Source organism: Felis catus, chromosome A2, assembly GCF_018350175.1.
Source record: "Felis catus isolate Fca126 chromosome A2, F.catus_Fca126_mat1.0, whole genome shotgun sequence".
Classification (NCBI taxonomy): Eukaryota; Metazoa; Chordata; class Mammalia; order Carnivora; family Felidae; genus Felis; species Felis catus.
The window spans coordinates 120,712,418-120,736,264 of NC_058369.1; the positions used below are offsets into that span (position 1 = coordinate 120,712,418).

Consider the following 23,847-nt stretch of genomic DNA (forward strand, 5'->3'; position numbering starts at 1 on the left):
TGAACCCACCCTTATAACTCCTGTCTTTGGTTGGTGTATCTTCTGTTCCTTCCTATCTTTTGTTATTTTGCACACACAAAAAAATTATAGTGTGTTTTTCGACTGATCAGAACTACTGAAACACATATTTGTTAGAAAATAACAATAATAACAACAACAACAACAAACAATCTTAAAAGGCCAACAAGAAGAGGATTGTTTGGAAAATTAATTACATCCATTCAACGGAATATTACTTAAAGATAAGTTAAGAATTTATGCCATAACTCTGAAAATGTGATATATTTGATATAAAATCTGATATATTAAAAGAAGAGAGCAACAACTGCCACTTCCTGTCTTGGCAAAAAAATTTGTTGCTCTCAATCCTCCTGCTAAAAAACCAAAACCAACGATAAAAACTAGAAAAGCTGGACAAAATACAGAACACGCCCATTTAAAAGTCATGGTGATCTACCAAGGCAGCCAGGATGTGAGGCGTGTGTGAGTTTCCCATTGTTGCTGTGACAAATTACCACATATTCAGTGCCTTTGTAACAACACACATTTCTCGTAATCCTGAAGGTTAGAAGTCCAAAATAGTCTTGATGGACTAAAATCAAGATGTTGGCAGAGTTCTGTTCCTTCTGGAGGCTCTAGAGGATAGAGCCTCTATCAATGTCTTTTTTTTTTTTTTAGCTTCTATAGGCTGCTTGAACTCCTTGGCTCATGGTTGCTTTTGCTCTTTTCAAGGTCAGCGGTGTATCATCCTCAAATCTCTGGCTCTGACTCATCAGCCTCTCACTTGTACTTAAAAAAAATTTTTTTAATGTTTACTTTTCAGAGAGAGAGAGAGAGAGAGAGAGAGAATGAGAGACAGAGTGTGAGCAGGCAAGGGGCAGAGAGAGGGAGACACAGAATCTGAAGCAGGCTCCAGGCCCTGAGCTGTCAGCATAGAGCCTGACACGGGGCTCGAACTCATGAACTGTGAGATCATGACCTGAGCTGAGGTCGAATGCTTAACCAACTAAGCCACCCAGGCACCCCTCACTTATTTTTTTGTAAGTAAACTATATCCCCAACATGGGGCTCAAACTCATGACCCTAAGATTAAGAGTCGCATGCTCTACCAACTAAGGCAGCCAGGTGCCTCCTCCCTCATTCTCTTACAAGGATCTTTGTAATTGCATTGGGTCCATCTGGATAATCCAGAATAATTTTCCCATCTCTGGGTCAGAGGATTAGCAACCTTATTTCCACATGTAGCCTTAATTCCTTCTTCCATATGATATAACATATTGACAGGTTCCAGAGATTAGAAGGGCTACTTTGGGGAACCATTATTCTGACTACCATAAGGGGCCAGGCTTACAAAGTAGAGAGGAGGGCAAAAAGCTAATCGGATATCCTGTGGTCCTTTCACCATAAAAGCAATGGTTGATTCAGGGCCAAGAGGCTACAACCTTTATTAAAGGAATAGATAAGAGGCTGGAAACCTGCGTGGAACTTTGGGGAGACAAAAATTGGTGTTCATAGGCTGCCAAAGAGCAAAGGCCCTGGTTAACACTACAAATGTCAATTTAGGACCATGGAAATAGACCAGCTAACATACAGATTTAAATATAATCAATTCCAGACTTGATCAAAGTGCTTGACCCCTATTCTAACTGCCTGACAGAAGCAAAGTAAAATCTCTTTGATGGAAAGTATCATCAGCCACAAACTCAAACTATCTCTATAATTCTACCTGCATAATGCCTGACATTCACTTGAAAACTTGTAGGCATACCAGAGAAAAGCATCTGGTTACCATGAAAAAATAGAATCAGGCTAATTGGTGATATAAATCTAAAATTTATCAGCAATGGGCATCAAACTAAGTGGATTAATGTGTTCCCGAAAAATAGATAACAAGGTGAGGAATAGATAATAATGTGAAAGTTGAGATCTATAAAAAAGAATAAAACTAAAATTCCAGAACTATAAAAAAACCAATTGCCATGATTAAAAAATAAATGGGCTAAATAATATATGCGGAATAGCAGCAGAGAAGAACAGAAAACTAGAAGACAGAATTGAAAATACCAAAACTGAAGAATGGAAAGAAGAAAGAACAGAAATAAAGCTATATGAAATGAAAAGGTCTAACGTTCGCATAATTAGGTCTTCATGCGAGAGGAAAGAGAGAGAGAACAAGCAGGATTGGAAGAGATAATGACAAATATGACAAAAGATATCAAGTTATAGTTTCAAAAAGCTTAAGAAACCCGTATAACACACACACACACACACACACACACACACACACACACACACCCCACACTTAAAATCACAGCTACATACCCATAGTCAAATCTTTTGAAAACCAAAAACTGAGAAAATCCTAAAAGTAGTCAGGTGGAAAAAGAAACCACCTCCAAAGGAGCAGAAGTAAAATGGACAGCTTCTGATCAGAAATGATACAAGTCAGAGGACAACAGAGTAATATCTTTTATGTGCTGAAAGACAGTAACTGCCTAGTTAAAACTCAATTCCATGAAAAATGTACTTCTCAATTAAAGGTGACACAAAGACATTTTCAGACAACCAACAACAGAAATGGCTGCCAACACAACTTTACTAAAGTAAATAATAAAGAGATTTTTTTTTTAAGCAAGGAAAAATAATTCCAGTCTGAAGCATGGAAATGCAAGAAACGCTAAGGGGCAATTGAATGGGTAAATTTATGGGTAAGTCACAGTGACACTGGTTGTGTAACATATGCAAATAACGGTTTGTGGTGTTTGAATTACATGTAGAATATTTTTTGCTTTTTAATTTTTTTAATGTTTTATTTATTTTTGAGAGAGAGAGAGACAGAGTATGAGTGGCAGAGGGCCAGAGAGAGGGAGACAGAATCCAAAGCAAGCTCCAGGCTCTGAGCTGTCAGCACAGAGCCCAATGCAGGGTTCCAACTCACAAACCGCAAGGTCATGACCTGAGCCGGTCAGATGCTTAACCAACTAAACCACCCAGGCGCCCCCCCCCCCTTTTTGTACTGTTTTTAATGATAACACAAAAAGGAGGAGAGTTGGCAAGGAAGATCTAAGGTTCTTGCATTTATCTGGAAAGTGGTAAAATTCTAATTTATATTAGGATTGAATAAGTCTAGAATTTACACTGTACCCTTGAGTATAATCATTAAGCAAGATTACAGAATGTATACCCTGACAAGCTTACAGAATAGGGAAAGAAATGAAAATGATATAAAACATTTGAGTAATATTAAAGGACACAATGAGGAAGAGAACATTGAAATACAAATAAGACAAATAGGAAATAAACAGTAAAGTAGTAGATTTAAACACAAATATATTAGTAATTACACTAAATGTAAATGGACTATCCCATTTAAAAAATATTGTCAGGCTCCATTAAAGAAAAACAAAACCCAATTATACACTACTTAAAAGAGATACATCTTAAATATAAGCATTCAGAAAGATTAAAATCAAAGAATTGAAAAAAATATCCCATGCAAATATTAATCAAAAGGAAGTTGGCATTGTTACCCTACTATCACCGAATTAGATTTTAGGGCAAGAAGCATCACTAGACATAAAATGGGACATTTCATAAGAATAAAAGATTTAATTTGCCAAGAAAGTATAACAGTTCTGAAGTTATATGTACTTAATAACAAAATAAATAAAGCAAAAATGGATGTAAAAGGATAATAGAAAAATCATGTTAAATATATATTACTTATAAATAATAATCATATTATATCATATCATATTACATATTATAATAATATATAAATATATATTAGAATACTGTACCATAATGAAAATAAAGTGGCAACTGCTACATGCAAAAGAATAAGTAAATGTCATTAATATAAAGTCAAGCAAAAATGCCACACAGAAAGGGCATATAGAGAATATGTCCATTTGTCAAAATGCAAAATCTAGCAAAAGTAACCTCGGATATTAGAACTCAGGACAGTGGATACTCTGGGAAGAAGGGGGAATAGTGACCACAGTGGGGACATTGCTCTATTCTATTTCTTTATCTAGGTGATGGTTACATTTACCTATACATTTGCTCTGTGAAAATTCATTTACCTATACATTTGTCACTTGTGAATGTTTTCTATATTATGCTGTAACTCAATAAATAATTTTATTATAAGAAAGAAACACGGCAGAATCAATCTTATATAACATTGTTAAAATCACGTAAAATTTATGTAAAATTGTGTACATGGGCATCAATTAAAATGCAATTTCAGATGTTGAAACGTTGACTTTTTCTTTTCTCTTTAAAAAAAAAGTATTTGAATTGCTATAGAACCTGTTATTTAAAAATTTTTTTTTCAACGTTTTTTATTTATTTTTGGGACAGAGAGAGACAGAGCATGAACGGGGGAGGGGCAGAGAGAGAGGGAGACACAGAATCGGAAACAGGCTCCAGGCTCTGAGCCGTCAGCCCAGAGCCTGACGCGGGGCTCGAACTCATAGACCGCGAGATCGTGACCTGGCTGAAGTCAGACGCTTAACCGACTGCGCCACCCAGGCGCCCCTAGAACCTGTTATTTAAAGACAGACAAATAAATACCAAAAGATGAAGTCCAGATTACTTTCTGCAAATGGAGAGCCTCCACTTGTCCCGGAATTCCAATCTTTTGGAATCAGTCTTCAGAGTTAACCTGCTATTGTGGTTCCCAAGTCAATATCCAGTCCAAGACTGCCTGTGCTCCAGTTTACAGAAGCACACAGGACAGACACAGCTCTCACCGTCTTATCTCCAAATCCCTCTGCAGGTCAACAGACCCTCCACTCTTCATCCTCCCCCCCCCCCCCACCCCGCGTTTTCAAACCTCACATGCATTCCACCGGAACTGTTTCTACTCTGACTCATTTCTTTTGCTACGGCACTGGTTTTTAATTCTTTGGTGTAATTTATCTTGATTTAGAAACTATAATGTTATAAATTTTCCAACATAGTTTCCCTTTACGTGAGCCCAGAAATATGTCTCTCTACCGTTTCCTTTGTCCCAGGTAGTCAACGTTACAAGATATTTAAATTTCTTACGTTATTCAATGGCTAGAATGACTGGGGCAGGGAAAGGAAGAGTATCTTTATACATTAGACTACCAGTAATTTCTACTTGATCTATCATTCTTTCCAACACAAATGTATATCATAACCCAGTGACCCTTATGAAATTCTTTGTAAACTTTTTTACTATCCCAAAGTACCCAGTAAGCCTCTGAGATTAATTTCTTTTTTTAATGTTTGTTTATTATTTTTGAGAGAGAGAGACAGAGCACGAGCAGGAGAGAGGCAGAGAGAGGGAGACACAGAATCCAAAGCAAGCTCCAGGCAACAAGCTGTCAGCACAGAGCCGGATGTGGGGCTCAAACTCACCAACCGTGACATTATGACCTGAGCCGAAGTTGGATGCTTAACCAACTGAGCCACCCAGGCACTCCTCTGAGATTAATTTTTATTTGGAGCATGGATTTGCCTAGTGGTAAGCTCGGGTACTTGGAAAGCTGTAATTCCAAATATTCAAACCTATAGAATTGAGGTCCCATTGTTGCCTCAAATAAAAAATTGAGGAAAGGGGCACCTGGGTGGCTCAGTCGTTAAGCATCGGTCTCTTGGTTTCGGCTGAGGTCATGATCTCGTAGTTTGTAAGATACAGTCCCGGGTTGGGCTCTGTGCTGACAGTGTGGAACTGCCTTAGGAGTCTCTCTCTCTTCCCCTCCCCCACTCACACATGCACTCTCTCTCTCTCTCTCTCAAAATAAATAAATAAACTTTAGAAGAAAATTGTGAAGGGGTGCCTGGGTGGCTTAGTCCATTAAGCGTCCGACTCTTGGTTTTGGCTCAGGTCATGATCTCACAGTTTTGTGAGTGAGTTCGAGCCCCACATAGGGTGCCGCACTCACATTGTAGAGCCTGCTTGGGATTCCCCATCTCCCTCTGTATCTGCCCCTCCCCTAATGACGCTATCTCTATCTCTCTCTCTCAAAAAAAAATCAAACTAGACTGGAAGATTTAAATTTCTTCTCTTGACTAACTAAGCAAAAGCTTACTAGGGGACATTCTTAATTTCTCCGAAAACTTTCTGGAGGTAAATAGTGTAATCATCACATAGTCACCAAAGGAGCCCTGCTGATCCTTGAGAAGCTGAGACCTGCAAACTAGAGGCACAGTAGATGGGCTTCACCAGGAGCAACATCTGACCTCTAAAGTGGAGGTCACGCTAGGGGCATCAGATAGACAGATTTTGTCCTGGGGCTCCATGTGTAAGACACAAATGTGAGCACAGAATTGCCAGAAGAGATTACGCTGAATCTAACTCAGGTTGTTTGTTCAAGCTCTCCTTTGTTCCCAAATAGACTAAATCTCTCATTAACGATTTGCCTTTTGGGGCTGAGTATGGTCTTTTTGATCGTCACCTTGCCTCTTGAACAATATCAACACTTTCCTCTTGTTTTGCATGAGGCACTATGTACTTGAATGAAGTCATACCACCCTGCTCTCTGGAAAGTAGGGCTGCAGAAGGCACACTTTGGCTACTGCGTGACTCTGTGTAGGGTCAGCCATGCCTTACTGGTACTCAGGCTTTAGTTCCAATCCGCCCATCCCATTCCTCATAGCTTACAGGTCCCAAAGTGTTTCCATACCTGACAGAAGTCATCCACTTGCCGCACATAACCGGCCACTTCGTTATCGGATTTAAAGATCTTCCAGACTTTTCTTTCCGCCTGCTTGTATTTCTGGGATCCTTTCCACTTCATGGCCATCAGAGAGCGCTCTGTCAGGGAGGCTGCCACAATGATGTCCAGTTGGCCATTGTAGATCAGTACCTGAAATGAAACGGATCCGGGGGCAAATGCGGGATTCAGCAGGGGAAGGCAGCGAATCTATCTACGTATAGATAGTGTGTGCACGAGAAGAAAGCTAACGTGAGAGAGGCCAGTCCAGTAGGGGAGCGGGGTCATTTTTTTCCAGTTGGCCACACACCCCAACAACCTGAAATAAACTCAAGCCTGGTCTCAGCCACTGCAATTCTTCCCAAAGTTTGAACCTTCATAGGAATCTGCACAAAGGCTTCTCTCAGTAGCTGAGCATTCTCTCGGGAGCTGAGAATCCATATTGTTCTCCCCTCTGACATTGACTTTACAGGGGCAACTATGATTTTTTGAGGCGGACAGATAGACGCAGGTGTCTCAGATTTGTTACACGTTGGAGGCAAATATGTTTGCCATGCAACTTCTAAGACCTCCTTTTCTTAAACATGATAGCCACTTGTCGACAATGAGGAATGTCTTTTTTTCCTAGAATACGTTTGTGTGTGTGTGTGTGTGTGTGTGTGCATGATAAGTTGGTGGATATTATAGGAGAACCAACTCTGAAGCAAGGTCTTGTCTTTTCTCCAAAACTAATACTCATTTGGCTTGAAAAAGAATTCATATACTATCCAATGCCGAGGAAGTGTAAAAATGGCACCACACTTGAGGAAAGCAATGATCCATTTTTTTTAAATTTTTTTTTCAACGTTTATTTATTTTTGGGACAGAGAGAGACAGAGCATGAACGGGCGAGGGGCAGAGAGAGAGGGAGACACAGAATCGGAAACAGGCTCCAGGCTCTGAGCCATCAGCCCAGAGCCCGACGCGGGGCTCGAACTCACGGACCGCGAGATCGTGACCCGGCTGAAGTCGGACGCTTAACCGACTGCGCCACCCAGGCGCCCCGCAATGATCCATTTTTAACAAAAAGATTTTAACATGTTGAGGCTCGCTGTCCCCGTAACCCCAGATTGTGAAAGGAATTCTATGAAAATAAGCCCAAAGAAATATCTATATATATAGCGCCCTGTTTATCACGTCTTATAATGAAAATCTTGAACACAGTCTAAAAGTCCCATAATTAGTGACTGGTTACATAAACTATGGTACAGATTTTCTATCGGATAGTGCAAAACCATTTAAAATGTTTCATTGAACCGTGTGGCAATGTGATAAGCAATACTTATCACACACGGTTAAGTATGAAAGCTGAAAGTCAAATATATTTCACAATTATGAGCGTATAAAATAGGTATACATATTTACATATATGGCATGCACCTTTAAAGAAAAGGAATATGGTTGGTTAATTTAGGTGGCACAAAGCTGAGTAATTTTCTCCTTTGTTTTCCACTCTTCTTAGGTTGTTTTTATGCAACTAACATGACCTTAGTTCTCCTAAGGCATTGTCACTCAACCCCCAACAAAGAGGTTTTCCTCAACTCCACGCTACCCTTTGATCTACTTGGAAGTTCTGGTTTTGCTCAAGTGAAGACCTTTGGTCGAATCCTCAAATTGGATAGAAAATGTTTCACTGCATATGTTTCCATCTCTGCCCTCCTGGTGCAGGCTTCTTAAAAGGCTTGCACATAATTAAACAGCCCAGGACTTTTACACACTCCAAATCCTCAAGCAGCAGTGGGCCAGGATTCAGCCCAAGATGAAAGGGCCCTGGGCCTCTCATGTTACTCCGTCACCACCACCACCTCCGCTCTCCTGAGCAGAAACCCAAAGGGAAAACTCCTGATCGATTTAAAGCCTCTTTAAAAACCTCAGCTCAACTATAGCCATAAAAATGTGCGTTGTTTATACAAAGACATTGCCTCAAAGACCTTGGGTACTTACGGTGCATGCAAAACTCCTACAGCTGTCTTGCCAACAGTATGGAAGCAATTACACATGATCTGTACCAAGGAACAAGGCTTAAATACTCCATCATCCTAGGAAGGCCTGATTAACAAAGATAATTATCTATAAAGTAGTTCCTCTTCCAGAATTCAATGAAAAGATGCTGATTAACTAGCAAATACACAAGTGCATCTGGCTGGTTTCCACTCCGTGGCTACTAAATGAAGCCTGCCTCTTTCTGAGGGTCTCTTGTAGCTATCTCACTATCATCAGTGTATTTTGAAATTGATTTGAATGTGTTCTCTTTCGGGGATGCAAATCCACAGGTCACGGCAAAAAAAACAGGCTTATTTGTACAGCATTAGAGCACAGGTTGGTTGGACTGAATTGAAATGAAGTCCATGCCTGAGCTTTACCCTTTGCTATTCAAGACTCAACACAAACGAGAACACTAACTCTCTGGAACGAGGCAGTGAAGGGCTGAACTGCCTAATTTTGTGCATGTGATGGGTAGAAGGCCCACTTCAGGGGGAGGGTGGGCAATGGAAATCTTCTTTTTAAAGCAAGGAAAACATTTTTAACTTCTAAAGGGCACATAAGTCAAATGCAACAAAAAAAAAAATTAAAGATTAATGATCAAGCAAAATGATTTCAAAGCTGGCATTTAAGGCTGCCAGCATTAAATATAAGAATTCCAGAGCTTTTATTTTTATCTAAATGTCACATTTACTCTCATCAGCCCTGACAGGAATATTTCAGTTGCCTTTAGGGCTGGATGAGTGGGGAGATATCCCAGGATCCAGTAAGCCAAGAGGCTGGGGGGGGGGGGTGGAGGTGGGGGTGGGGGGTGGTCCTGAAGCCCAAGGGCACACGTTGGCACACATTTGTTCCACTCCTTCCTCTAGGGTGACCAACAGCCCCGGGTTTGCCCTGGCCTGAGGCGTTTTCCAGGACGCTGGGCTTTCAAGCTAACCCCGGGACAGTCTGGGGCAAGCTTCTCCCCAAGGCTTGATGGTATTTTAAGCAACGAGATCTAAAGACAGAGAGGAGGAGACAGAAATGAAGGCGGCTTTCAGCTACCCTTGTCTTCTCAGTAGTGACTGTAACAAAACCAGGCACAGGAGGATCACTGGCTGCAGCTGGCCTCCAGTGACACGCGAGGCAGCACCCCTAAACACTTTCCTTCCTGTTTCCTCCGCTTTCCTTCCTGGACAGCTGCGAAGCCTCCTTTCAACGGCAAAGGCACTCCCTTTGGAAAATTTTCTTTTCTTTTACTCGAGGTCTGACCGGTTAGCGCGGTGAAATGGATGGTTTTGCAAAGACGTGAACAAATACTTCTTATTAAAACATCAGCGAAGACTATGATTCTTTGTACTCTATGATTGTGACATTGTTTTTTTTAAAAGATGCTTCATCGGGGCTTCCGGGTGGCTCAGTCGGTCGAGCGTCCGACTTCGGCTCCGGTCATGATCTCATGGTTCGTGAGTTCGAGCCCCGAGTCGGGCTCCGTGCAGACAGCTCGGAGCCTGGAACCCGCTTTGGATTCTGGGTCTCCCTCTCTCTCTGCCCCTCTCCCGCTCGCACTCTGTCTCTCTCTCTCTCTCTCAAAAATAAATAAATAACCATTAAAAAGGTTTAAAAGATGCTTCAAGCTTGGGAAAAGAATACATCAAAATATCAACAGTTAAGGTAGCTGCAGTGTGGGTAATTTGTTTTAACTTGACTGTTTGCTAGGTGGGTTTTTTGTTGTTGTTGCTGTTGTTTTGGTTTGGTCTGTTTTTGAAAATGTGATTAGGGGGTTTTATAATGAAAAAATAATAAAACAAACAATAACACTAAGTTTGGGGAACCATGGGTGGCAAAAATGGGTCTTTATTTTTTTTTTTTAATTTTTTTTTTCAACGTTTATTTATTTTTTTTTGGGACAGAGAGAGACAGAGCATGAACGGGGGAGGGGCAAAGAGAGAGGGAGACACAGAATCGGAAACAGGCTCCAGGCTCTGAGCCATCAGCCCAGAGCCCGACGCGGGGCTCGAACCCACGGACCGCGAGATCGTGACCTGGCTGAAGTCGGACGCTTAGCCGACTGCGCCACCCAGGCGCCCCTAATGGGTCTTTATTAAGGAATAATTTGTATTAACCCAAATAGTACCAGCTCTCAATTTTTTATGACAACTAGGCAAACAGCATAACTAGTTTGTTTGTAGATGATCTTAAAAATCCATTCCAGAATTCAGGCATTTATAAGAAATGGTAGAAGGTGGTTTCGATTTTAAGCATCTTGTTTGTTTATTTGTTTGTTTGTTTGGTAGAGGCAAAGGCAGAGATGAGAAAAGCATTTTTATTATGTTCTTTACCTCCCAAAGTGCTTTCACGTACATATGACTGTATTCTCACACTGTTTCTTGAGGTCAGGACGAGAGGAATTACAACGTCTGCCTCCACCTTACTGTTAAGGAAATTGTGACACAGCGAGGGGTCAGAACATGTCTGAGATCCCAGACTTCCAAACTTCTACCCAGAATTCCTTAAGAAAGGAGCCAAATTCCTTCAAACCAACAGGCATTTACTGACTCCCCGTAGCTAAATGTTTTGTGCTACCGAAAGCCTCTGGCAAGGGAGAGTTGGTTGAGTGTGAGACACAGTTCACGTCTCCAGTTCAGAAATAACGTTGGTCTGTTGGTCCAAGTCTGGTGACATCTCTCAGTCATTTCTCACTTTGGCTCCATGGACAACGATGTGTGCAAGGACGTTATCCACCTGGCAACAGATGTCTCACTTCTGTTGAAGGGAGTACCACTGATGAAGCAGCTGTGGCAGAGCTTGGGCTCCTTGAGAACGAGGCTCTCCTGGCTCCATAGCCCTTGCTCAGTGCTGGGCATCCCAGAAAAAGTATTGACACTGGGAAGAGTCAATTGCATTCTCTAAAGGTTTTCTATAATGCTGTACATCGATCGTCTGTTGCTTTGGCCTGCCTAGGTCCACTCTCTCTTCCCCTGGTTCCTGGAATCCCACACCCCCCCAATGGATCCAGCCTTGGTGGAGGCTGTCAATCACAATATCCTGCCTCCTCTGTGCAAGGGATGAGCATGTGACCCAAGCTAAGGCACTCAAATGCTCTTTTCATAAAATGTGAATTGTGGGCAGAGTGACATAGGCTTCCCTGATGAGTCTGCCCACTAGCTTTCCGTCCTAGATCCCCAGAATTTTCCTTAGTCTCAATCCAGTGCTTCAATCAATTTTTTTTTCTGGGAATTCTGTGACCTATCATGTCATCTGATTAATTTCTTTTATGCTTCAAGCAAGCACAGTTGTTTCTGTTGCTGAAAGCATGAAATCCAAACTCATACACCAATGGACCAGTGCCCCCCATGCCCCAGTATACAATAACTGGGAACCCCTGGACGTGTGGCTTAACCTCCATGGGCTTCATTCCCTTTTCTGGATATGAATATGGTTAAGACCTACATCTCATGGTAGTGACAGTAAATGAGATAATGTGCACAGAGCTACTAGCACAGTGCTTGACACAAATTAGTTCAATGAGTGTGAGGTCCTCCTCCTTTTCAGGGGGGTTGATACTCGGATAAGGACTTGAAAGACTCAATGAAGCACTTCTTCTAAAATAAGCCTTCAGAATATGCGTATGGTCCTTCTGAGTCAAACACTTAGTTGCCAATCTCACCCTTCCAGAAAAGGCCTACAGTAGGAGGAAGTCCAGCTGGGATAAACCTGAACTCCATCTATTCAAACGCCTGAAATAACATGCCTTTCACTATTAATTTTACACACATTGGCCGCGATACCTCAGCAGTCTTTTCCTTGGTAGTCGGAGCCATGAGTTTATAAATTACTCTTTTAAAAGGAGTTTCAGTTTTGAAGCATAGGGTTCAAGACGGCAAGGAATTTGCCCATAATTCACGGCTAGAAAAGTATGGTCAAGAGCATAGCTTTTAAACGGACAGTTTGGAATCAGAGTGGAACTTTCTCATTCCTCTTATGTTGGGGAAGCGGTGCTAAGCATTTTGCATCCATGATTTCACAGCACCCCCAGAAGGCCGATGTTATTTATCCCATTTTAGGGACAAGGAGACAGAGGTACAGGGAGAGGAGGCAAACTGGGGACAGAGCCTCAAGTTCAGATCTGCTTGAGTCCCAAATGTGTGCTTCTTAGCCCTCTTCTGTACTGCCTCACTGTCTAAATCACTGCCCCCAAAGGAGCACGTTGAATAGGTAGTTTATCCTATATTTGTAATTCCACAGGCAGGAAGCAAACCTAAAGAAAGACAAGCATGGAATGAAGGATGCATGTTTATAGTTAAGAGCACAGGCTCCGTGGCCGGGTTTGAAATCCTAACTCTGCCTCTTACTAGCAAGATCATCTTAAGTGACTCAATCCATCTAGAGTTCCGTCTCCTCATCTGTAAAATGGGTGGAAGAGAAACATACATGGCAGAGGGTCACTGGGAGAATTACATCACGTAATGCAAGTAAAGCTCCCTGCACTCTGGGCACACAGTGAATATTCAATTAAGCTAATTATTATTATCACCACATTTGAATAGCTCCACATAGCTAGTCAAAGAGCTCCACGGTTTCCAAGTGAGACGTTATCTGTGGATTACAATCAGGGTTTAGGATGTAAGAGTTAAAATTCTAATACAACCGCCCTAGGTCAGCAGTTTAACAAAACAAACAGCAGGGGCATAGAAAAAGTAGTAGGATGCGTGCAGACAGAAGGCTTGAGCTCCAGCCCCAGCGCAGCCTCCCAAGGCCTGGGCAAAAGAAGCGACCTTGGGTATGTCATCGACCCACTCCGAGCCTTAATTTTCTCCTCTGTGAAGGGGAATATTTATGTTCTAGGATTGCTGAGAGGGCCAGATGGGATGTGAGATGCAAAACGTATCCTATAGCCTGAAGAGCAGCGTTTTAGCAATGTTGTTGTCACTCCCGTTCAAAAATTAACCTGAAAAGTTAAGTTTCTATAGTGGAGCGCATAACTTTTAAGTGGGCTGCCTGAAGTCGGCATTCAGCTTGAAGGTAAACACTCGCGTAGTCTACACAGTGTTGCAATTAGACGCCGGCGTCTAATTACTGGGAGATCTGGCCATGCCGTGCCTGTATTTCCACTCACCCACAATGAGCTAACACTGTATCCACCCCTTCCTCAGTGTCCCCCCACCCCCACCCCCCGCAAGGGTGCAAGAGTACCTGTCATCTATTCAACGCTTATGCCACTGTTTTTCTTAGAAGAGGAAAATATTTCTCTGTATCTGTGTCTTTGTCATCGGTAAAAAAGAAAGATCAGTAGGCCTCGATCCAACTCTCTTCATTTATTTCCTTCCCTTCCAGGATTCACGGGCAGCTGAGTTTCACTTCCATTGAAAATGGAAGGGAAGTGACCTTTTGTCTGAGTTGGAGGAAAGAATGCATGCTCAGTTATACATGGAGTGTGTTTTGTTTGTTTGCTTGTTGAATCTGCTCACATGAAATCTCCACTTATTCGATAGTAAATATTGGTGGGGAGCCTGAGGACGAGACACCCAGGGAACAGGTATCAAAAGATGTGACCCCCTCTCCTCCTAATGCTCCATATTTTTTAACTTTCTAAAAACCAGCGAATAATTAGAAGAGGAGAGGCAAATTTACTCTTTCATGTCTAAGTTTTCCTTAAAAGAGGGGTCAACAGGGGCGCCTGGGTGGCTCAGTTGGTTGAGCGTCCCACTTCGGCTCAGGTCATGATCTCACGGTTCGTGAGTTCGAGCACCACATCGGGCTCTGTGCTGACGGCTCAGAGCCTGGTGCCTGCTTTGGATTCTGTGTCTCCCTCTCTCTGCCCCTTTCTTGCTCCTGCTCTGTCTCTCTCTGTGTCTCAAAAATGAATAAACGTTAAAAAAAAATTAAAAAAAAAAAGAGGGGTCAACAAAAAAGTCAGTTCCAGTTAAATCTTTCTAAAGTCTAGTCATTTCAACACTTCAAACCATAAACCTTTCAAGGTTCTGGATATATATAAATCAGGGGTTTTTTTTGTTTTTTTTTTTTTAATTTTTTGTCAACGTTTATTTATTTTTGGGACAGAGAGCGACAGAGCATGAACGGGGGAGGGGCAGAGAGAGAGGGAGACACAGAATCGGAAACAGGCTCCAGGCTCTGAGCCGTCAGCCCAGAGCCCGACACAGGGCTCGAACCCACGGACCACGAGATCGTGACCTGGCTGAAGTCGGACGCTCAACCGACTGCGCCACCCAGGCGCCAGTAAATCAGGGTTTTTTAAAAAATTCTTTATTTATTATTTTTGAGACAGAGAGAGCGAGACAGGGTGCAAGTAGGGGAGGAACAGAGAGAGGGAGACACAGAATCCAAAGCGGGATCCAGGCTCTGAGCTCCCGACGCGGGGCTTGAACCATGAACCACGAGATCATGACCTGAGCTGAAGTCAGAGGCTTAACTGACAGAGCCACCCAGGCACCCCTAAATCAGTTTTTTTCATGGATTTAAGTCTCTCAGCAAGAAAACCCCTCCTTTGTAAAGATCTGACGAACAGAATCAGATAATTAACCTTATTTTATACAGTGTATACTCCTGAAGGGTAAATATTTTCCAGGCAGATAAAAAGCAACCAACTGTCAGCCAAAGATAGCTGCAGACCAGTGTACCTGCAGAGTCCTGTAAAAAGACCCCATGCCTTCTGAAATCAGATTTTGACTTCAAGTTGGGAGGTCCCACGTGATACTCACAGGTGGAAAAAGACATCTGTGCTTTTTCATGGTGGCTATCCAACTGAATACTTGAAAGAAGAGATTTGGGGAAGAAATGTATATGAATGTGATTTTGATATATTTTCATTGTCACCGGTGGAAAAGCGCAAGACTGAAAATAAATCATGTGAGGGCCCCTTACTGATCTAAACGATAGCTTCTTTTTTAAAAACCCAAACCGAAACACACGTGTCACCCACAGGGAACACAAAGGTTTTCTCTCTGTTTCCCCCACTTTGCTCCTCCACTTATTAGGACAGTTTCTGAAACGCTGCCGAAGGGGCAGCAGCAGTATGACAGGAAAGCAAACTGTGCTTTGCGAGAAGGCTGGATTTTTATTGTTGCATTTTTAGACGAAAGATTTATGCTTATATTTTGGCCCATTTACAATCCATCATAATACTTTGCAGACAAAGTTATGCTCTTTTCCCAATGATCTAGTGACCTTAATCTCTAACATTTTGTGGTTTCCTGTTTGGGGAAATGATTGAACAGCAGCCTAAGCTATTCCAGGCTGCACAGCATTCCCAGTTGGCCGCTATCTGTCTTAGTTTTGAATGTTCTCCTGTTCACTAATAAAAAAAAAAATTTTTTTTTAAGAGAGGCTTTCCCTACAGATGCTAAATCAATGAAACTCCTACAAAGCAGCCCTCCACACTTCCTCTCCTGGCCGCCTTACTTACCATTTTTCTATTACAAACTCCAATGTAGCTGGGAGTTCTTTTCTGCCTGAAGCAATTAGCATGACCCACCAGTGCCTTTCTCCTGAACAGAAGAGAATTAACTCCACTAATATCCACTTCGACACAGGGTAATTCCCGAGGGTTTCCCAAAAACTCAACTGCAAAAGAAAAACTAACTTTCAGCTGCGGAGTATAACGTTCAAGAAATGTTCCCGACTGGAGGCAGAGTTGTTATCCTTTCGTGGACGACGCCTCAACCCTACCTACCCACCACTTGTGCTTTTGGCCCTACTTCTTCCTGGGGATTCTGTGGGGGATATAGGACCGCCATGCTCAGGAAGCCTGCATCCCCAGGGCCTGCCTAGAGAGGACTGGTGGAAAATTGTGCAACGATCGAATGCAACAGTAGTCACTTCTGCAACCAAGCTGTTCTTCAAAAGGGATGTAATTTGCTTCCAGGTTTAAGGAAAAGGGAAGACAAAGACAGAGGGGGAAATGAACTTAGAATAAACACCCCCATGTGCCTGCCATTCCCCTACCAGCTGGTTTTGCCAAGACGAGTAAAGAAAAACGAAAGGGGAGAAACAAGTTTGAGTGAGTGTCCGGCGATTATACAAATAATGTCTTTTGGCCAAAGAAAATGATTCCTGCTTTCTTGCAACTTAACTAAATAATTCAGTTGCTTTGCGAGGGGAACAAGAAAGCAAAGCCAACTTGAAAAGGATCCAGCAAGCCATCACTGCGACCCTGAGCTCTTTGAAAGAAAATTTAACTACCTAGAATAGCACACTTAAAATTACTTCTAATAATGACCCAGAATAATGCATTTCCTCCGGTTTGAATAGAAAAGTCATGGGGGCCCACTTGAGGGGATTCTTTACTCGGCTTCTTCTTCAGGGTCTGCTCTCGGAGCCTTTTCCTGATTTCCTAACCTCTTAAGAGTCGTCTCTGACCCTCATTACAATAACTGGATTAACGAACTGAAATTGCTCCCGGAGCAGGACTGTCCATTCCCCCAGACAAGCCTCTCGAGAGAGGAATTGTCCTCCTGGTCATCAGAATGTCAGCTTCAAGATCACACCAAGGGTCATCTCCAAAGACTGTCTCATGCTTGCCAATGTTATTATTCTACTGAAAGGTAGGCCAAGGAGCCAAATCTTTCCTTTTTCCCCATTATTAAACGGACTTCATTAATGAGTACACATTTGCACTCAACCCAAGCAACAAGAAACAGCCCCATGGAACAAATAAAAAATGCTATAATTTATAATAATCAAGTCCACAGATATTGACCTACACTAATCAATACAGTGGCCACCAGCTACATGTGGCTGAAACATGGCTAGTCTAAATTGAGATGTGCTATAAGTCTAAGATACACACTGGAACTGTGATGGCTTAGTACAAAGAAAAGAATGTAAAATATCTCAATAATTTCTTTTTTAATGTTTATTTATTTATTTCGGGAGAGATCATGCGCAAGCAAGCACATATGGAAGCTGGGGAGGGGCAGAGAAAGGGGGAGAGAGAAAATCCCAAGCAGGCTCCCTCTGTCAGCACAGAGCTTAACGCAGGGCTCGAGCTCACAAACTATGAGATCGTGACCCGAGTTGAAATCAAGAGTCGGAGGCTTAACCGACTGAGCCACTCAGGCGCCTCTCTCAATAATTTCTTAATATTGATTGCCTGTTGATAACATTTTGGGTATATTGGGGTAAAGAAATGTTATTAAAATTAATTTCACCTATGTCTTTATATATTTTTAATGTTTCTTCCCGAAAAATTTAAAATTACATATGTGGCTTGCGTTATATTTCTATTGGACAGCCGCCATTATACCTTGGGTTTGGCATACCCTGCGAAGAAAATCTGTCCCTTTGTCAACAGCTGCCAAAGGACAGGCACAACTTCCAAGGACAGCCACTCTTAGAGGAGCAATCAGCAGTTCATTGAGCGGGACAAAGGAAACTGGAAAAGAGTTCATGGGCGGGAGTAGAAGTCGTTCCTACAGCCTCAGTTTTTACAGGAAGACAGGAGCTACGGGACACGTTCGAGTCCCCTTCCAGCTCCCGGCTCCTCCACATGGCGGTCACTCAAGTTCAAAAGCAAATAGCACCGCCACAAAATCGAGTGGGTCCACCAAGGTCTTCGAGAGGACAAAACAGGGAAGCGGAGCCCCTGCCACCGTGCAATGTCACCGTTGCCTGCTCTCCCTTCTGCCTGGGCAGGGCAGAGAAATGACTTCCTGCTGAAGCTATCCCAAAGACTAACAGAAAGCAGGGTGGTCTTGTCACAGGAGAAGTACCAAATGACCTTAACGGGCCTCAGTTCAGAAGTGCTCAGACACTCCCAAAGGGAATACGGACAGTGGCAAGGCAGGCCCTCCACTACCCCGTGAGTAGAACACTCAGCAAAGTGCGGTCCACTTCGGATTCCGGCTGGCCTTTGACACGTGTCAACCCGTCCACATTCTCTTCTCCCAGCACAAACGTCCTTTCCAGCCTGAGAAAGTTCCAGTTCCCTGCAAATGAGGATTACTTTGCCTTCATATTAGAAGAGGACAAGAGAGGGGCGCCTGGGTGGCGCAGTCGGTTAAGCGTCCGACTTCAGCCAGGTCACGATCTCGCGGTCCGTGAGTTCGAGCCCCGCGTTGGGCTCTGGGCTATTGGCTCGGAGCCTGGAGCCTGTTTCCGATTCTGTGTCTCCCTCTCTCTCTGCCCCTCCCCCGTTCATGCTCTGTCTCTCTCTGTCCCAAAAATAAATAAAAACGTTGGAAAAAAAAAAAAAAAAAAGAAGAGGACAAGAGTAAGTAAGCACTCATCCAAAGAGCCAGAAAAGCCACTCCTGTAAGTCTAATTCCCAGAGGCTGCAAATATGGTTTCCTCAGGCCGCAGGAAGGGCGCGAACACTGCCTCCCCTTTTGAACCAACAGACAAGGTCCACTGCCACTGAATTAAGTCACATTCTGATGGTAGAAGAGGAAACTCACGTGGAAAAAACACTAAACCCGGAGTCAGATCCTGGAGGCAAATGGGCTCAAGTGATGATGGCGAAGGTTAGAAAAACGAAAACACTGGCTTTGTATTCTGGCTCCGTCATAGCTGATACGTGACTCTCTAACATACAGACCACATAAGTGCCCAGTGCCCATCCACCTACTAAACATTAGCAGAGCTTATTTGTTTTTTATTTCCTTTTTTTAAAATTAAAAAAAAAATTAAAGCTTTCCTATTTTCCTCCCACACCGGTTTCCGACGGTCCGGTGTTTTACAACATTTCCGTCATTGTTTTTGCATCTTCTCCTATTATACTATGGCATGAGGACTACAGATGGGGAAGCTATTGCCGTGTGGTGACATTTATTGCACAAGAGATACTCCTCACTGTATCCAGAAAGGACTACTCTCCTCACTCTTTCCCTGTTTATCTTTTCAAAGTGAAGTCAACTGATATAATTGCCTTTATGTCACAGCAGTTGGATTTCCCGGCAACTGGATTTAAATATGCATTTCTTTGCTTATTGATGTTTAGATCCCTGGAGCCTCCCTAGCAAATGGTATCGTCATTTATTATCTTTCTCCTCATACCACCCTCCCCCTGCCGTATTTGGGTAACTCCAGATTAAATTCTACTTTTCCTACCGCCATAAATCACAAATGTGCCTTCTAATGTTTTGAGCGTGAGGTACCTTCACACAACAAAATAAAGCCCTTGCAACATGATTACGGTGCTTACCAGGCAAAGCAGCGGAAAGCAAACCAATTTACGTGGCATGTATTTTCACACAACTTAAAGAGGTAAGAAAATAAAAATATGTGTTGGTTGTCATTTAAACATTTCATCCCAACATAAATTTAATTTTTTAATGTTCATTTATTTTTGAGAGAGAGAGAGAGAGAGAGAGAGAGAAACAGAGTGTGAGCAGGGGAGGGACAGAGAAAGAAGGAGACACAGAATCTGAAGCAGGCTCCCGGCTCTGAGCCGGGGCTTAAACCCAAGAACCATGAGATCATGACCTGAGCTGAGGTCGACGCTTAACCGACTAAGCCACCAAGGTGCCCCTGGTCCCAACATAAATTTAAAGGACAAACAAGAAAAGGTATCAAAAGCATGACAAGTTTGGGTGAAATCAAAGTCTGTTTCATAATTTATGACTATTCTCTTTCCCTTCTATTCATTGAAGTGCTTAAAAATTAAAGGAGCCCAGGGGCGCCTGGGTGGCGCAGTCAGTTAAGCGTCCGACTTCAGCCAGGTCACGATCTTGCGGTCCGTGAGTTTGAGCCCCGCGTCAGGCTCTGGGCTGATGGCTCAGAGCCTGGAACCTGTTTCCAATTCTGTGTCTCCCTCTCTCTCTGCCCCTCCCCCGTTCATGCTCTGTCTCTCTCTGTCCCAAAAATAAAATAAAAAACGTTGAAAAAAAAAATTAAAAAAAAAAAATTAAAGGAGCCCAGAAGAAGTTCGGCTCATAAAAACATTAGTACTACTCTTGCACTTGGATTCTAACTGAAACGGGAAAAATGAATACATAATGACCTCTGCAGTATAAATTGATTTTCAAATGTATGCTATTTTTATTTGTCTGTAAAGTGGTGGTTGCTTGTCTCTAGGCTACGATTACATAAAACAAATGTCCCAGGATTAGCTTCCCTCTCTTTAGTTGTATTTCACTGGGAGCTACTTCCTCCTTCCAGAAGCTTTTCATAGAACGGGCGCTGGTATCCCTTCATTGTCTTCAAAGGGTTTGGAAGAAAAGTGATCACAGCGGCTTACAGTCAACAAAGGCTGACTTTTCCCATCATGCTTTGTGGAAGCTTAGAGTCCAACTAAGAAGTCGAAGAATCAGACCCATTTAAGTGTTAAAGTTTTCTTGGACGCTAGACATTTATCAAATCTAGTTTCCTGGCCACTGTTGCCATAGCCATTTTGCCATCAGAAGATGTCATTAAGGAAAATGTCACAAGCAATTAGAATGACCACTGAAATGAGTTAGATTTGCTAGAAATATCTCCCTTTCAAATTTCTAACTCACATTCACTAATCAGGACCTGCCCATTTCTAAACGAAGATCTTTTGATAGCCTAGGATAAGTAAATAGAACTCTAATGACCTGGGTGTTAAGATTTTTCATCTGGTGGTAAAGCTGAGAAACATTAAGGTCCTGAATTCTGAAGATGCAATTAGTTGAAACTTAATGAGCTGCAGAATGATAAATGACAGGGAAATGTAACTTTATATTTACAATTTCCTGACAAGATGAACTTTCAAACACAGCAAACTGAGCCCTACCCCAGGGCAATTTAACCTTTAAAAATACAAGCATGTGGAGGTAAGAAGTGGCATTTGGAGATGCACCTCTTGAAACTGCAGTGGTCTTCCAATTTAGCAACAGAAGCAACTTCAAATCCAAGGTCACTGCTTTGATTTGGATCCAAATGACCCTTAGGTATAGAGCTGGAACTCCCATTCATTGAAATAATGGTTTCACACAGGAAATCCACCCCCACCCCCACCGCCACACATACACTCCCCCTCACATTTTCTCTCTCGTGCACATTTAGTCTTTGAAAATATAGCTTATATATTTTGTGGAAGGCAAGAACTATAACCAGACAGAGAAAGGGAGGTTAAAAACATATTCAGATTTTTCTTTAAAAAAATATTTTTGGGGGGCGCCTGGGTGGCTCAGTCGGTTAAGCGTCGGACTTCGGCTCAGGTCATGATCTCGCTGTTCGTGAGTTCAAGCCCCGCGTCGGGCTCTGTGCTGACAGCTCAGAGCCTGGAGCCTGTTTCAGATTCTGTGTCTCCCTCTCTCTCTCTCTGACCCTCCCCCGTTCATGCACTGTCTCTCTCTCAAAAATAAGTAAACGTTAAAAAAAATTATTAAAAAAATAAAAAATATTTTTTTAATGTTTTTATTTATTTTTGAGACAGAGAGAGACAGAGCATGAGCAGGGGAGGGGCAGAGAGAGAGGGAGACACAGAATCTGAAGCAGGCCCCAGTCTCCGAGCTGTCAGCACAGAGCCCGACGTGGGACTCGAACTCAAGGACTGTGAGATCACGACCTGAAGTCGGACGCTTAACTGACTGAGCCACTCAGGCGCCCCAAACATATTCAGATTTTTCAAGAATCATCACAAGAACAGTGTAATTTCTTTATCAGAAAGGCCTAGGGACCAGGGCACAGGGTTCTACAAAGAGCAAGGTATTCAGAGCCAATAGCTCTTAGAGAGTACGGGCTGCATTTCCTAGATTCTAGAGATACCCTCCACACCCTACCACGTTTCATTCGTTTAAAAATCAAAATCAAGATACATCTTATAATCAATGTATGAGAGTATATTTGTGTGTGTGTGTGTGTGTGTGTGTGTGTGTGTGTGTGTGTGATTCTGCTGAAAGAGGAAGGAACCTAATACACATAATATAATCAGTGGCAATCAGACCGGTGAATTATCTGCAGTTACTAAAATCAAATAGGAGCTCATTGTAAAGACCTATTATGATACAAATGAACAAACCACCTGTCTTTTTTCTCTGATTTTGTCCTTTTTCCTGCCTTTCCTTCCAAGTTTATTGCACAGTATGTGGTAGTTGCTATACTAGGCAACTAAATCAGAACATTTGGTGGAGTGGGCCATGATTAGGGTTTTTGTTTTGTTTTGTTTGAGGCTCCCCAGGTGTTTCTTTTTTTTTTTTTTAATATTTATTTATTTTTGAGAGAGAGACAGAGTGTGAGCAGGGGAGGAGTGGAGAGAGAGGCAGACACAGAATCCCAAGCAGGCTCCAGGCCCTGAGCTGTCAGCACAGAGCCCGACGCGGGGCTCGAACTCACGAACCGTGAGATCATGACCTGAGCCGAAGTTGGACGCTCAACCGACTGAGCCACTCAGGCACCCCAAGCCTCCCCAGGTGCTTCTAAAGCAAAAGGAGCGATGTACCCCATAACCAACAAGGAAGTGCAGTTTCACAATGGTAAGAGAAGGGCAAATTAAAGGAAGTAAAATGTATGAAGCAACATCAACTCTCTGCCAAGCCTTTTGACCTTACTTCCTTTTTCCCATGACAATTCTTTCATCATCAAAGTTTACTGAGTGCCAGCTATATGTCAGACACAGTGCTAGGTCTTGTATAGAGTGGTGAACAAGAAGGTAAGATGACTGCCCTAATTATGCTTATTGTCGATGAGATAAATAGAATTTTATAGCTTTGGAAGTGAAAGGGAAAATTTAAATTCTGACACTGAACACACCTGGATACCACTATCAGGGAGCTGGACTAGAATATGATTTGTAAGGTAAATTTGTTGCCCACCAATAGGCCTATAGGGCCAGGTAGGAAAAGATTATTTTGATGACCTGCTATTTCAGATTATGTCACCAATGTCTACCCGTGAGGAAGAGTGATGGAAGTCTCTGAGAGTAGATGGGTGTCTGTCTTTGCCTCCACGATAATGTCTTGCAAATCTCTGTCATATGCTGAAGGAGTTTAAAGGCATGGCCACACTAAGCAGTCCACATGCTCAAAACATGGTCAATTAAACCTCTGCAAAGCACTAATCACAGTCTGGCTCCTTCAAAATTTTATTATGAATACTATATATATATATATATATATATATATATATATATATATATATGAATATATTATACTGTATCTGAGGTTAGGAAGCGTAATAATAAACAGACATCCACAAATGCACCAGCCATCCTAAGAACTGGTATGTTACCAATACC

General features: G+C 42.4%; 1 protein-coding gene across 7 annotated transcripts in view; it reads right to left on the reverse strand.

Annotated features, from left to right (window-relative positions):
- The window catches only part of CPVL (carboxypeptidase vitellogenic like), a 136,313-nt gene that overhangs the window by 27,700 nt on the left and 84,766 nt on the right, over positions 1-23,847 (reverse strand). For all 7 annotated transcript variants that reach the window (XM_023250461.2, XM_019825633.3, XM_045052542.1 and 4 more), the window contains one exon: positions 6,660-6,842. In XM_023250461.2, coding sequence (XP_023106229.2) covers positions 6,660-6,842 — 183 coding nt within the window. The remainder of the gene's footprint in view (positions 1-6,659; positions 6,843-23,847) is intronic.